The 15978-nt window shown below is 37.0% G+C and overlaps 1 protein-coding gene across 1 annotated transcript; it reads left to right on the forward strand.

The window, feature by feature from the left end:
• Positions 1 to 685: 685 nt before the first annotated feature.
• On the forward strand, positions 686 to 6674 carry slc26a1 (solute carrier family 26 member 1). The gene is made up of 7 exons (XM_037691774.1): positions 686 to 1093; positions 1551 to 1757; positions 4303 to 4549; positions 4644 to 4875; positions 5201 to 5384; positions 5707 to 5994; positions 6093 to 6674. Exons 1-7 carry the CDS (start codon positions 686 to 688, stop codon positions 6672 to 6674), a joined length of 2148 nt encoding a protein of 715 aa, XP_037547702.1.
• The last annotated feature ends 9304 nt before the right edge of the window (positions 6675 to 15978 follow it).

The following is a 15978-nucleotide window of genomic DNA, read 5'->3' on the forward strand; positions in this document are numbered from 1 at the left end:
AAACAAATCACACAGTGACTCACAGTACTTCCACTTATGCATTTTTATTTTTTTTGCTTTTGTTTCTGATGAAAAATGTTAATGAAAGTGACACAAAATAAGTTGCAAATAGACATGGTTGTGTTTTAGACAAGCAGTTTTCAATAGTGAAATATTTTACTGACTTTTTTTTTTCATTCAGCCTTTACTTATACGGATTAATCACAATGAGCCTCGGGGACTCATTTACAAGTGAGACCTGTTTAGACAGACTAAAAGTGGAGAAAAATGACAACAGGGTGAGGAGGCAAAAAAAAAAAAAAATCATAACTGCTACTAAGCCCTGGCTGAGGCAGAGTGCCAGAAATTGAAAAAAATACCCCGCACATAAAACCACACTGACGCAGACATGCCGCAGGGGGAAGGGGAGGCGGCAAAGACGGTGAGATTGGCCATGAACACTCCTTACTCCTACAGATATAATATTAGCAGTAAATTTGTCAAACAGAAACCCAGAAATATTGCTTGTTCAGATGTTTTTTGAGGAATAAAAAGCACTTCAAACTTTTGCTATGATCTACCAAAAAGAACACAGAAACTTCTACATGTATATCTCTGTTATATCTCTCTCCATCCCAGGAGCGCAGCTGACCACCTCATCTTCTTCTTCTTCTCACCTTGCTGCCTCCTCTTCCTCTACAAGACAATGGAGGAGGACTCCCAAGTCATGGAAGCCCTACTGGCACCACCACTCCTCTTGGAGCGGCGGGTTCACCAGCGAAAGTCAACAGTTTCAGTCCTTAAATCCAATCTGAACCAGAGCATGACGTGCTCTGGGCGAAGAGTCCGATCCACCCTGACAGGGTTCTTTCCTGTGGTGCGCTGGCTTCCAAAGTACAAACTAAAAGAGTACATTTGGGGTGACATTATGTCTGGGCTGATTATAGGTATCATCTTGGTACCACAAGCCATTGCATACTGCCTATTAGCAGGTGTGCAGCCCATCTATGGCTTGCTGACCTCATTCTACGCTAACATCATCTACTTCCTCATGGGGACATCCAGACATGTGTCTGTGGGGATCTTCAGCCTTATGAGTCTCATGATCGGACAGGTAACAAACAGTTATTATGTCTGGGACTTAAATGCACGTTGTTCCTGGATGGTGAACTCACGACTACCATCAAGCTGTCATTAAATGCCTCTTTTCATGCTGATTAAGAAAACGTATGTAAATTGTTTCAGCCCACACTGTGAGTTTAGCTAAATCTTTGGACTGCAACCACACAGCTAATGATTTGTCTGATTACTGTTTTGCCATAAGAAGAGTTTTAACAATGATAGTAGGGAACAGGAAAATACTGTGGTACTGATATATTTGACGGATGGTGAGTTGTTGCAGGACTTGGACAAGTGGTGTGCTGATTACTAATGAAAAGTAGATGGTATGACCAAAATACCAATCAAACAGCCTAAATCTATAACAACAAACTGTGGATTTCTTTATCTTTTTACAGTTAAATTTAATCCCTGAGCTGTTTGATAAATATCTGCTGTTGCCGTATCTCTAGGTGGTGGTTAGGGAAGTGTTCCTGGCTGGTTTTGACCTCAATGAAGACTCCACACCATCTGGACCTGTTGTTTTAAACGATACGCGGGACACTAACCTGACGGATGACACTGTGCTCACTGTGGAGCTGATGGGTGTGCAGTGTGGGAAGGAGTGTTATGCCATCAGCGTCGCTACTGCTGTCACATTTATTGCTGGTGTCTATCAGGTAAAAGAATGAGCAGATTATGACTATGATATATCACAGCTCCACACTTTGGCTCCCATAAAACTACTTTTATGTACTTTTTAAACTTTCCTATGAAAGCAATGAAAAAAGTGTTAAATAAGTCGAACAAGTTGATTCCAGACTTATCGAAACAATCTGATGGACTGTTTTCACGCACTTTTCTAAATTAAATTTGCACTTAGTAAAACTGCTTTTCAATTCACTTCAGTAGTTTAATATCATTATAAAGATGAGATAATGTTGGAGCATCCACAACATTACATATTCATAAAGTATCTCCAGCAATAATCCCAGAATGAGTGTACCCAATTAATAGTACATAACCACCAAAATATAGCCCAAAATAAAATGAATAGATCCACAAGATTAAAATGTATATGAAATACAAGTCTTTACCATTCTCCCCCATGGAAGGGATCGGGGAGGTGTGCTGCAGCAATGCAATGCACAGTTTATAGTTATTTTAGGTGCAAAATCAGGAAGGGTAGAAAAGTGTACTGAGGGTGCTGCAGCAATACAATACAATTTCTAGAATTGTTTATAATTATGTAAAGTATTAGACGCAGGAAGTTGCTTCTGTTCTGAAGATTACTTTATTTAAATTTGAAAGTACATATTTAGACACTGTTTATGTTAGGATACTTAAGAGTATAACTGTAAATATGTTATACTAAGATAAACTGGTCTTATAGAGCTAGAGCGTTGCTATTTGCAATGAAATCTATTGTTATATTAAAACAGCATACTGCATTGTCTGCAGCCTATGTTTCATATTTATTCTCTTAACAAAATTAGAATGTTCTTCAGCTATAAAGCTTTTTACACTGACGGTAATCAAAGTTAACAGGAGTAAATATGACACTAGCTTGAAGGGTTGTTTGTCTTGGACTTAAATGGTGCAATCTAAGACAAAAGCACCCCAAATGTGTGATGTTGACCGTCCATAATTTGATTAAATTAAATGCCAGCCTGACATGCATTTTACTTTAATATCGCCAAGACTAAACCTTTAATTTTTAGAAACTTTTAAAACCAGTACCTTTGATATTTGCTTCCAGTTCTTCTTGGTGTTGTGTCTTTTTGAATCATGTTCTGCCTCCACCATGCAATGAGGTGTCAAGATGTCATGTTGTTTCTGGTTGTTCACTAAGACCAGGTCATGTTTGTGTCAGTCAAGTAAATGTCACTCCCTACTTTCACCTCATTAAGCATCCATCTTTGAAATTGCACCTTTTTTCCATGCTTCTTGATACATCGTCTGCAGCTAATCACAACTGTTCACCCTCAAGGCAACTGGAACACTAAAATCCATGTTTTTATATTTCCTGTAAAATCAAAAATTACAAAGGTTAAAGTCTGTTTGCTCCAGTTTGGTCAGTTTGAGTGGCCTGATCAAGCACCACACAAAAGCTCTATAAAATATGATTAAAGCATTTCAGTACAAGCAAAATTTAGTTTCTGTTAGGGATGCACGATATTATCGCCATGGTATCGGTATCGGATGATATTAGCGTTAAAGTTAAATATCAGACATCAACTATTCCATCAAAATAACTCACCGATATAAAAGACGCTGTTTTTGTATGACAACCCAGTGACAAGGATGCCTGCAGCACTAGCACAATGTGATGACATCACGCGCGTCTACCTGATCTGATCACGGCGGAGAGGAAGAAGTCAAAATGTCGGCGGTGTGGAATTTTTTTTGTTGTTGAGGATATTGGATTCCGAATATTTTTGGACTACGTTAAGCCTCGTTACATCGTCCCCAGTCAGAGATATTTTTCCGACATAGCCTTACCCAAGTTACAAGCCATTTCTGAAGTCATTGAGAAGTTAATAGCCCTTGGGTGAGTTTTACTAGACATTTGGACGTTAAGTGTCAGCCCCGTTAGCATAATTAGTCTTACGGCACAATGAATAGACAAAAACTTTGAACTTAAAAAGGCTGTCCTTCATGCACAAGAGTGCAGAGGATCCCACACTGCAGCTAGAAACCCAGAACAAGCCTCCACAAGTGAGACAGCATCGCAGGTGACCAATACTAATAAAGAACATTTAACACTTTTCATTTAAAATAAGTTAAAGTACAATGCATATGGCTGTTACTGAATATATGTCACCAGCTCTTACAGCTGTTACACATTTTTTGTAGCAAATAAGCCTAAATAAGAGGGCTATGTTCTGACAAAGGAACGTATATTAAAAATATCGGTATCGGCTATCGGCCAAATACATTTTAACATATCGGCATATCGGATATCGGCCAAAAATCCAATATGCGCATCCTAGTAAATGCTAGATGTGTTGTAAACAACTAAAAACTGTTTAACGGCGGGGGGGGGGGGTCATAAATGCCTTTGAGTATGCCAACAAAAGTATTTTCTTATTATTATAATAATAATTATTATTATTATTGTTATTGTTGTACTTAATTGTTCTCTTGTTGTGTCATCCACTGCTATTTTCTTTTTCTGTCATCCTTGTCTCCTCTTCCCCTCCACATCTCATTTTCAATTTTTAGATTTTGATGGCTGTGTTCCGGCTCGGATTTGTCTCGGTGTACCTTTCGGGGCCCATGCTTGACGGTTTTGCCACGGGAGCCTCTATCACCATCCTGACAGTGCAAGCTAAATACCTCTTGGGTCTAAAGATTCCTCGTTACCAGGGCTACGGCACAGTGGTCGTTACCTGGATCAACATCTTCGCCAACATTCACAAGACCAACCTGTGCGACCTCATCACTAGTGCTATCTGTATCACCATATTGGGTCTGTCATTCTTCTATTCTCAATATACACCTGTCATTCACTGATGCATGATATTTTTTTTTAACGTGATGGCATGCAACAATTTTTATTACAGTGGCGGGGAAAGAGATCCAAGACCGATACAAGGACAGACTAAAGATCCCGCTACCAACAGAGCTGATTGTAGTAGCGGGAGCTACACTGGCCAGCCACTTTGGAGAGTTTAATACCAACTACCACTCCAGTGTTTCCGGTCACATTCCCACAGGGTTCATTCCTCCTCAAGTGCCTGCCTTCAGTTTGATGCCCCGAGTGGCTCTGGATGCTATTCCTTTGGCAGTCATTAGGTAATGTACTTTTATATTCACAACCTGTGTTCACTTGATATTGATCGGTCTCATATCTGGTAATTACTAACACAACATAGTGGCTGGATTACCTTCAGGTTGAGATATCACATGCCCCAAATTGGAGATTTGATTGCAATTTCTTTTCAAACTACACATATACTGGCACTAATGCAAGTTTATTGTTTTTGTTTGGGTTTTACTCCAAGTAATATCAGTGTGACGAGACAAAATCCATGTTCACATCAGCCATGAAAGGATGCACACCTGACTATGTGAGAAAAAAAAAAAAAACTTACTTCACCTGCTCTACCTGTTGTTACAGTTTTGCCTTCACTGTCTCGCTGTCTGAGATGTTTGCAAAGAAAAATGGCTACACGGTCCGTCCAAACCAGGAGATGCTGGCCATCGGCTGCTGTAATGTTGTTCCCTCCTTTTTTCACTGTTTCACCACCAGTGCTGCACTGGCAAAAACCATGGTGAAGGATTCAACAGGCTGCCAAACACAGGTGAATTTTGGATTACACCATTTACAGCTCCGTGGAGCAATTTCCAGAACATTTATTTGCTTTGCAAGTTGGATACAGATGTGAGTTAGACCGTGATGGCATGTGTTTTTAAATTGTATTTATGTTGCAACATTTAACTGCGTTTATATACGTCAATGATAATTCGCAAGTGGCCCTAGATTCATCCATGTTTGTTCCCCAAATTAAAAAAAAAATTAAAAAAAATTAAACTGTTACTTATGTACAAAACTGTATTATTTGTATGTGAAGATTCCAATTAAACTGTTTCCTCTTGCTTTTTTCCACATCTTGTCCCCCCAAGTTATCAAGTCTGATCAGTGCCCTGGTAGTCCTCCTCGTCCTCCTCTTCTTCGCTCCGTTCTTCTCTGCTCTCCAGAAATGTGTCCTTGCTTGCATCATCATCGTTAGCCTTCGGGGGGCACTGAGGAAGTTCAAGGATGTTCCAGAGAAGTGGCGTGCCAGCCGGAATGACGCCGTTGTTTGGCTCGTCGCCATGTCAGCCACAGCTCTGATCAGCGTGGAGATTGGTTTGATCATCGGCGTTGTCTTTTCCATGATCTGCATCATCTATAAAACCCAGAATCCAAAGGTTAATATATAACTAAAAGTCATGAAGAGCATCTTGTAAACTGAAATTGTTATACTAGAGTACTGAAAGACTCTCCTGTATTTTATATTGTACTACAGGTTTCTCTCCTTGGCCGGGTCAGTGACACTGATCTTTACGAGGACCTGGAAGAGTACAAGAACCTCACGGCTCCTCCTCGCATCAAGATCTTCCGCTTTCAGGCTCCTCTGTACTACGCCAACAAGGACTCCTTCCTCAGATTGCTCTACAAGGCTGTTGGTGTTGAACCTTTCCTGGAGCTGACGAAGAGGAGAAAGGCAGAGAAGAAAAGCAAAGACGTGTCGAAAAAGCAAGCCAAGACAAATGGGGAGAAAATCAACTGTGATATTTTCATAGGACTGGTCCAAAGAGAGCTGGACTTCCACACAGTAGTGTTGGACTGTTCTGCTATTCCTTTTATAGACTCAACAGGCGTGGCCACTTTTAAAGGGTTAGTTAAGGACTACAAAGAGATTGGTGTGAGCGTGCTCCTCGCTGGCTGTAACACACCGGTCATTGATGTTTTGCTAAAGGGACAATTCTTTGGGAAGAATAACAAAGACATACGTGACTTTCTATTTTATTCAGTTCATGCTGCAGTTCTACATGCAAACCGAGCATCCGCAGCAGCAGAAAGCAGATCGGAAGATTCTACTATGTAGATAAACCTGAGGAAAAGTAAAACGAGACATAGATTTCTACTTCTTATTCAGTTTTGTGCTTACAAGGGATCTTAGGTCCGAACAATTGAACATTAGGGAGACGGTAAAGATGCCTTGCAGGAATCTTGGTCCAAAAAAATCCATAAAGTGAACAGGAGAATCCTATTAGAAACATAATCTATTTTTAAATAATACAGTAATCCCTCGATTATCAAAGAGGTTCCACACATCCCCGCGATAGGTGAAAAACCGCAAAGTAGGAATGCTATATTTATTTTAGTATTTATATATATATATTAAGGCTTTTCAAACTCTTCCCACACTCTTGCAATGTTATAAACTCTTAAAACAACGTAATTTTAACAACATATGTATATGTACTGCACCTTACCACAAAATTTTATATGGGTACTCACCAGCTCTGCAGAAGCTCAGTTCTGGTCGGGCTCGGCTACCCTGCAGCACAACTAAGCCCACCGCCCCGCCCAGGTTGATGCACGCGTGCTGCCACCCCAGGAAGGACACTCCACTCGTAAGGTTACCCAGGATGTAGTCCAACACCTTGGCCCGATCCGGACAAGCACCGCGCAACCAGAACCAGGCTGAACTCCGCTGCGGTTTTTGCCTGCAGCCCCCAGGATCCAGATCACACTGAGTCCGGATCAACTGCAGCCCGGGTACTCACCAGTGAAGATACAACTTAAAGGTTGAGTTCGGCTTCAGGATTATTTGTGACTGTCCCACCAGTTTTGTGAGCTTAATAGGTAAAGAAGATTTGTGTTGCAAAACTTTCCCGCCATTTCGGCAGAAAGCATCAGCCGGAAGCACTGTTGGCTTCTGGGTAGTGTAGTTCATTTTTGACTGGCAGTATAAGCTTAATGAAAGAAAACTACAAAATAGCGATGCCTGTCCCAAGTTTTTTTTTTCATGAACTTTTTATCCCATACCGTCCCAATCATGTGAGTATTATTAAAGTTGACAATCATTGAAAAATTACAAAAGAGCAAGTCTGCAAATTTTTAGCCATTTTTAAAGATCTTAAAAGCTTGCAACAATTCTGTAAAGCTAGCAACTTCCTAATTAATAGTTTTATACTTGACAACAAATTGCAAAGACAATTTCAAAGACAATTTAAAGAATTGAATACCTATTATAAATGCGTACAAACAACAAAAACGCCTGGTTTGCTCAGATTCCGGATTTGTTACCTTTTTATCTCTAAAGACTTAGTTACACATTAAATGTCTAGTTACAGATTTGATTTTGGGTTCATGCATTATGGACTGTGGAGAGGTGGGTTGTGCCGTGTCATATTCTTACGAAGTCACCTCCCTTCCTTTCAGCACAAAGGAAAGGAAATGAGTGAGAAAGCCAAACCGAACGAACCCATGGCTTTGTACCACATGGAATGACTGGGTATCTTTTTATTCCACATGATGTAAATAACTCATCAAATCCTTTTGGTATAGAGCTTCACATATTCTGAATAGAAGTTAGTTCAAATACTTTTTACAAACTTTAACAGAGCATTAGTGATATCAGTAAACGTCATGCATACCAGTTTAGACTGACTACAAAGACATTAAGAAGGTGTTTTAGTAGACATGTAGGAGTTGGTACCTTGTTGTTGGGTCCTCACAGACATGTGTCAATGTAAAAGCTATTTAAGTCAACATTCAAAGTCCATAAAAGCACAAGTTTCGCAAGTTCAAGAGTCCACGCTTAAAGATTTAGACATCATTTCCTGAGGTGCCAGCCTTGGACTTTAACCAGCCTTTGAGAAATAATTTAAAGTCTTCTGCCTCAGAGAAGGAACACATTGACGGGGAAAGAGGTTTTACGTAACAAACAAGGAATATTAAGAAAACCTTGCCTTTTGAAAATGGGTCAGTAAAATGCACTTATACTCTTGCAGTTAAGAACAACCAGCAGGAACATTTTAAAAAAAAAAAGGAAAGAAAGAATGGTGTGTTTTGGTGCTTTTGACATGTTTTTACTGAATAATCCAACGGCAACAGTTGATGCCTCAGACTTATTTGGTAAATTTTTCTAAAACTTAGAGCCTTGTTTGTCTTTAAATCATACTTTTTGTCATTAAAATAAGCTAACTGCTGTTTTTTAGGTACTTTTTGTCATTGTGTCTCTGTTCCTGCTCAAACTGTGATCATGTTTGTAACAATAGAAAAATTATGTTTATGTTGAAGTCAACAGCTTCCATTGTACAAGATGTCGACATGATTGATTGATTGATCGATGGTAAAAAGACAAAATATATTTGCATTTTTAATAATCATTTTAGTCATCTCAGATGTGTTAATCTTACTTGCATTACAGCTGTGATTGTATTTTTTGAAGTCTCTGTAACCTTCAGGTTTTTTTTTGTTTTTTTTTACAGTGTTGACATTCAACATCCACAAAAGTGTTTTAATGTTTGGTACTTGAATTAAAATAAAACTGATTTAGTGAAACGTGGATGATTTTGTGATTGTTAAGGAAAGTGTTTTGGATGCAGAGTGCTTGACAGCTTGTTTGTTAGGAAGCAAAGATTCAAAAGTTTCATCAGGACTTTGTTTACATTCGTGATAAGTTTTTAATTCCTCAGTGATCATTATTATTGGGTACTGCCTATTAAGGCAGCACCTATTATTATCCACCTGACAAAAGGTTTCTTAACTTTATATCCAACTCTTGTGTAAATAATGTGGCCCTAACTGCAACGTGTACCCCGACATATGTTGTATTAAAACGGCCGTCTCGGCACCGTGATGTGCGCTATTACTTTTATTGGCGTCTCAAGTCACCATGGCGACATAATTTGTAAACAAATATGCCATTTTTATTAGTCATTTTTCATACACTCTGGTTGCAAATCAAATATTCAAGATGGCTACCTTAGCAAAAAAAATAAATAAATAAATACTGCAAATCAGCCATTTTTCAGAGATATTAAATTGAAAGTTGGTGTGACAGTAGCTGAGACAAATGCCCAAATAAATAATAATGAACTTTTGCATTTTTCCTTTGTTCCATACAGCTCTGTTGCAACAGATATCGATCATTCTTGGTAAATTAAGTTGCATTTCATTTTGCCAAACATACTGGAATCGTTTCATGACACATGCCAGTGCAAATATAAGTTAACCCATTTTGTACCAAAACAACTTAAAACCTTTTACAACCCGTTTCGTCATTGTTATTTCATTATTTTGGTTTAACAAACATATACAGTCTAGATTACATTTGTATTGTAATAGTAAGCTGCTCTAGACATTAGGCTACAAGAGTAGTTCAGATTTTCTTTATGTGCACTATTGTGAGCAGGTTATGAACAGTAAATATCTTACCTGTTGCAGATAGCTCTTTGAATGAACTCAGTTTGAAAAGTGGAGTTTAATTTGGACCGGACTGACAAGCTAATGACTAATTCAAGTGCAATCTTGAAGCAAATCCAGTCTCAGATGTCAAAATGATTCACACAAATCATATTTTATAAACTTTTAGACCACTTGGTGATTTTGGCAAACATATTTTTTCCTAATGGAGGTGCAGCGGTTGCATCAAAAGTAGGACTACTGCATGTCACTGCTCTTGAAATAGCAGAACTTACTGTGAATGCTAAACTTTCTGCAAGGCAAGGATTTATGAAATTAATATAAACTCTAATATATATATATGTGTGTGTGTGTGTGTGTGTGTGTGTGTTAGATTGATGTTGATTTAAAACTTGGGTCTTGGCCTAGCTCAGATTAGCTCATGTGAAGCTAGCAGCTTGTGGGAGTGGTGACGCCGAGTTAGAGAAGGTGGACCTGCAATTGGAAGGTCGCCAGTTAGACTCCCTGAACCGACAACATCAAAATGTGGGTTGGAAAGGTGAAACACTCACACCTGCCTCCACCCTCATTTACACCACTCTGGGCCCTTGAGCAAGGCCCTTAACCTCCACCATCTGCTCCCAAACAGGTCTCTCGTGAAAATGAGTCCTCGTGGCTCAATGAGACTACCTGTATAAATAAAGGTTAAATATAAGAACTGTAAATAAAAATTAATACAGTCAGATTTAAAACAACTCTTCTTTTGGGTCATTTAAAGAGCTATCTACAACAGGTAAGATAATGATTGTTCCTGAAAAGTTCTGAGCTATTTACACAACATAAAAATTACATATACACATTATGTGTAAGGGATTTTACTTTTTTTAATATATATAATAGCTTCAAAACCTTCAAAGTGTTACCAGCACAAATGTTTCCAAATGTCAGGCAGTCAAATCAGAATAATTACTCATCAGAGCATGAAGTTTTACACAAAACAAGTTACATGCCACCAGAATCTTTACATTTTTAAACAATACTTTGTTGCGTACACTTTACAAAATCTTGAAGTAACTGTAAAATACTGGTTGATGGGTTGTCAGCATTTTCTTCTGTTTATTTTTACAGTAAGAGTTCTGTTACAGTAAAATCAGCAGTGTTGCCATTATCTTACTTTACCTTTTACTTATTCAGTTTTTACAACGTGTTACTGTAATAAAATAATCTGGTGAATTAGAGTTCATCATAATTACACAAATTAATATTTAGTAATAGGTTTCAAAGTAAAAGCTCTGCTGTGTTTCATGCTGCCTCCTCTGTGAAGAAGAGACACGATGAACACTTACAGTTCAGAGAATAATCCACAGTCAGGTGTCTGTACAGCTGCGCGGTACATCTTTTACTTATTAACTGTAAACAAGGTAAGGAAAAAGCTGTTTGTGTGCTGACACAGTCAATGATTGAATAAGCGTACGTGCTGCATAATTCTATGGTTGGTTTATTAAAGCATCACTAGAATGTTCTGTGTGTAACTAACGTGTTTAGAGATTAAAGAGTTAAAAATAGAATCTGATATTTCTATTTATGTTTTGTCAAGCTGTACTGCAATATAAACTTTACTATATATATATATATATATATATATATGTATAAATGATTACTGACAAATGTTACTGCTTGTCCAGTTCCTCTAACAGCTGATGGACAGAGCGGCTTTGTTTTGCTTCCCCCCCACCACTTTGAGCATTTGACATGAGGTCAAACATGCTGAGAGACATCCGGACCAACGTATTTAATGAGCATAAACTTGTAAAATCACCAGCAGAGAAGAGTTACTTCACACTCAAAAAAACAAAAAGAGGAAAAGAGGAAAGAATTTATTTTATGCAACAATATTCCACTGAGCATGCATCAGGATATTCCACTCACAGTTTTAGTTAAATAAGAACACTTCCTGCTAAATTTAAAAAGTCTGAAGAGTAATAAAAATCATTTGGTTCTGACAAGACCTTAGAAATAAACGTCGTCAGAACAACACTGAACATACTAACGTGTAATTATATTGAATGTGAAAAGGCAAATTGAGTGAAAACCTGAAGCAGCAATTGGAAACTTTGACAGGGACTGCCACGTGGCGGCCATTTTTAAATTTTGATTTGACAGTGTTATGTGTTGGGATTCACTCTCAGCTACCACCAAACCAAATTTTAGCTTAAAATGACAAAATATCAATGAGTTGAAATAATTTTTTCTTTTAAGCTATGGTGACCATCTTGGATTTTTTTATTTGGATCCAGTATGTGATGGGGAATGTTGTCAGCAATAACCACACCAAATGTCAGCTCTATATGTGTAAAAATAGCAGAGTTAAAGCCATTTAAATGTAGCTTTGGTGGCCATCTTGATATTTTTTAATTCATTTTTTATTGGGCATTGGTCTTAGCTACTATCACACCAACTTTCAGCTTAGTATCTCTAAAAATGGCTGATTTACAGTATTTTTTCCTTTTTTTGCTAAGGTGGCCATTTTGGATATTTGATTTTCCACCAGAGTCAATGAAAAATGACTAAAACAAAATGACATATTTGTTTACCATGGTAACTCGAAACACCAATAAAGTAATAGTGCACATCACGGTGCCAAGCCGGACGTTTTGATATAAGATTTGTCGAGGTACGTGTTGCGGTTTGGCCACATTAAAGTTGACGGAAGAGTTAGATATAAAGTTAAGAAACCTTTGTCAGGTGGATAATAATAGGTGCTGCCTTAGTAGGCAGTCCCCAATAAAACAAAAAAATACTGAGCCATCATATAAAATAGTAAGCTGTGTTTTATTTCACCTAAATCACACTGTATTTATACAATGAAGTTAATGCAGTTTATTTTTATTTACTCCAGTAAATGTGCAGACGCTGTTTGTTTTTGTGCCTGCAAAATAGGATTTTCAGATCCGACAAATTTTTTTTCCAAAATAACAGGATACATTCAAATCTTTGCTCGATACAAAGAAGCATTTTATTTTATATTTTAACCAAGTTTCTGTGATGTAAATAAAATGAGTCACAAACATGATCTAATCTGAGAGCAATGGAGGAGCACAGACCTTCACTTCCTTCATAATTATTTTTCCTCTGATGAAGAAACTTCTACACTTCCCTTTAACATATTTTATAAGGATTTACATCTTAAGTGTTGAGAAATGCAGATTATATTTTTTTTTCATCACTTGAAGCAACTATGTGTCATAAGGGTCTCTCTAGTGAATGAATCAGAACTTTCTTTTTATTTGAAATGACCCAAACTCATTTTATTTCAGTGCTGCCCTCTTTTGTTCAATAATATAAACAGCAGCAAAACCAATAATGCAAATATTGCTTAGAAAATATAATGATTTTAACTAATTTAATGAAAGTTGTGGCAATTTTTCCTCTTATTTCAAGATGTTGGTTTTTTTATGTGTATGAGATTCTAACTCAAAAACTGTTTGTTTTTTCCAATTATGACTAATATTAAAAAGTTATGACACAATCTTATTGTTCCAGCATTCTTTATTCATTCAAAATCTTTAAAAAATATATTTTCACATAGGCACTGGAATAAATATACACTCAGTCGTCAGTGCTGGCTCAACAACTTACAGATGAGCTCCAAGACACACAAACATTTTTAAAATAAACAATTCACGGGGAACAAGTCACTTCTTTCGGCAACTTCAGTGCAGTCAGCAGTAGTAAGTGCTTTTATTGATAAGATCAAATAAATAAGGAAATAAAAAAAACTGGCCGTTTAGTCTGACAGTCTGATCAATTTGCTCCGGATTTGACGTGTGCAAATACAGTTACTCAAAAATAAAAATAAAAGCAAACATGACTGAAAGAGTACAAATGAACAAATGTGATACTAAACAATAAATCTCTACATTTTACCATGAGGAATATGGAAAATAAATATTGTAGATAGTTGAAACGCTTTCCAATGACCTAATTTAACCAAAGTTAAGCACAAAATGTTTTTTTTTTATGTGAACTCATGATTAAAGAGTTCAAAAGCATTTCTATACATGAATTTATTGTTTAACTCACTAAATGGACATAAATCGGATTATTGGGTCTATAATAGGCAGAGTAAAACTCCAGGATGTTTGATTTTCTTTACGTGAAATAACATTTTTAGGATTTATCAAAGCCGTTTGTGTCAGCTTGGGCATCGAAAGGCACAACTTTCATTTTGACCACATGACCGTGTTAAATGTTAGCAACAAAAATGTTTCATTCAGTGCAACACAAAAAGAGTTCAACATACAAAAACTGGAATACATATTCCTGATTTTCAGGATTGTCCCCCCCCCCCCCCCAAAATAATAAAAAAAATTAAAAAAAAACACTAAGGTGCATACACATTCATTTTATATACTTTTAACGGTTTACAGCCAGTTACATGATTAATTTAGTTTCATGGTACACAAACTGTTATTCATTCATTTTAATCTTTGATTGTATAATAAAGAATCAATTATCAAATAAGATCCATTTCAGAATATCTTATATCACTATATACCTGACAGTAGAGGTAAGCAAGATGACATACTTTGTTGTTTAAATAAATAAATTATAAAAAATGTTGTCGTCATTCCATGTTTGGAGACATGAGTCAATTTGTCTTCTGCTCATTTAGGTGATTGTTTTAATGTGACTGGGTGATTTATATTAAATAAAACTGCTATGTTGGAAAAATACTAAACGACAAAGTAAAAAAAAAAAGGCAAAGAGTCAGCAAAATGTAGCTAATTGAAACTAAAACATTCAAATCATGTTTGGAATAGAGCTGCGATTTCTAACCCGAGCCCGGGCACGACCCGAAGTTTGGGCCGGGCCGGTCTCGGCTTTTGCGAATCGTACAGCACAATGAAAACTAAATAAGAATGCACAATATAAAATTGTGTTAATCTACTTGTTGAGGAGGAAGCAGGTCCGATCGACCAGTTTAAAGAGGAAAAAAAAGTCCAGTAAAGTTTCAGCTGGATCAGCTGATCACCGGCCGCGCGCGTCTCCACACCTGACGCTACAAAAGCCGACGCGAGCAGCGCGTTCAATTAAAATAGCCTTGTTCTATATTGTTCCAAATAATTTTGCTCTAAAAATATTTTTGTTCATCTGTATAATAGCTTATCTTTAGAGTTGATTGTTTTTTAGGCTATTCATTTGGTTAATATCCATTCGGTGACTTGTTAATAAACAAGAAATCTTATATCTTCCTTTCTTTGAAACACATTTTTAAAATGTCACGTCAAAGTGATTTGTTTACAAAAGCAGATAAAAGCTTAATTAAAAAAATGTTGGTTTTGGGGGAGTATTCTGGCCTCTAATTACAATTAAATGGTCGGGTTTGGAAAAAATGGCTACGGGCTGGGGCCGGGTTTTTTAGGCCTGAATGTAACTCTATTTTAGAGTCGGAGTAAACATTATTAGTTACAGTAAAGAGGGTGATTGTTCTGCTCTGTGGCTGTCGGAGCGATGACTTTAAGTCGTTTATAATTATTTATGCATTAACTGGTGAAGCTCTGCGCCATCTTCTTAAGAAATAAAAGCAAAAGGTTAAATTCTGTATCCTAATTACTGATAAGGATCCGTTTCCCCCCACAGTCAATAATCAGATTGTTGTCTGAGAGTAGAGAACACAGATTGGAGCTTAATGAAAAAGGAAAAATATTAATTATATTTATGGATTAAAAAAAGCTGAAATATCACTGTGAATGTAAACACAGCCATTGAGAAATCATCATCAGAATATTTCTGTTCATGAGTTTTACAAACTCTAATGATTAAAACGTCGTCTCCATAGCTTCCAGTTCCAATTTGTTCCCAGTTTATCAAAATATTTCATTTATTACTGTAGAAACTGGAACTAAACTGTGAGCAGAACAAAAATATTACATTTGATTCTCAATAATCCTTGGGCTTTCTAATACTTCTGTTAAAAAAAAAAAAAACAA

Source organism: Nematolebias whitei, chromosome 18, assembly GCF_014905685.2.
Source record: "Nematolebias whitei isolate Nwh7 chromosome 18, NemWhi1, whole genome shotgun sequence".
NCBI classification, from domain to species: domain Eukaryota; kingdom Metazoa; phylum Chordata; class Actinopteri; order Cyprinodontiformes; family Rivulidae; genus Nematolebias; species Nematolebias whitei.

Excerpts from the sequence above, each read along its gene's own strand:
- slc26a1 (XM_037691774.1), top strand. The coding sequence starts at position 686 with ATGGAGGAGGACTCCCAAGTCATGGAAGCCCTACTGGCACCACCACTC. Across the intron at positions 1,758-4,302 it reads TTATTGCTGGTGTCTATCAG|ATTTTGATGGCTGTGTTCCG; the intron begins GTAAAAGAATGA and ends TTCAATTTTTAG. Across the intron at positions 4,876-5,200 it reads ATTCCTTTGGCAGTCATTAG|TTTTGCCTTCACTGTCTCGC; the intron begins GTAATGTACTTT and ends CTGTTGTTACAG.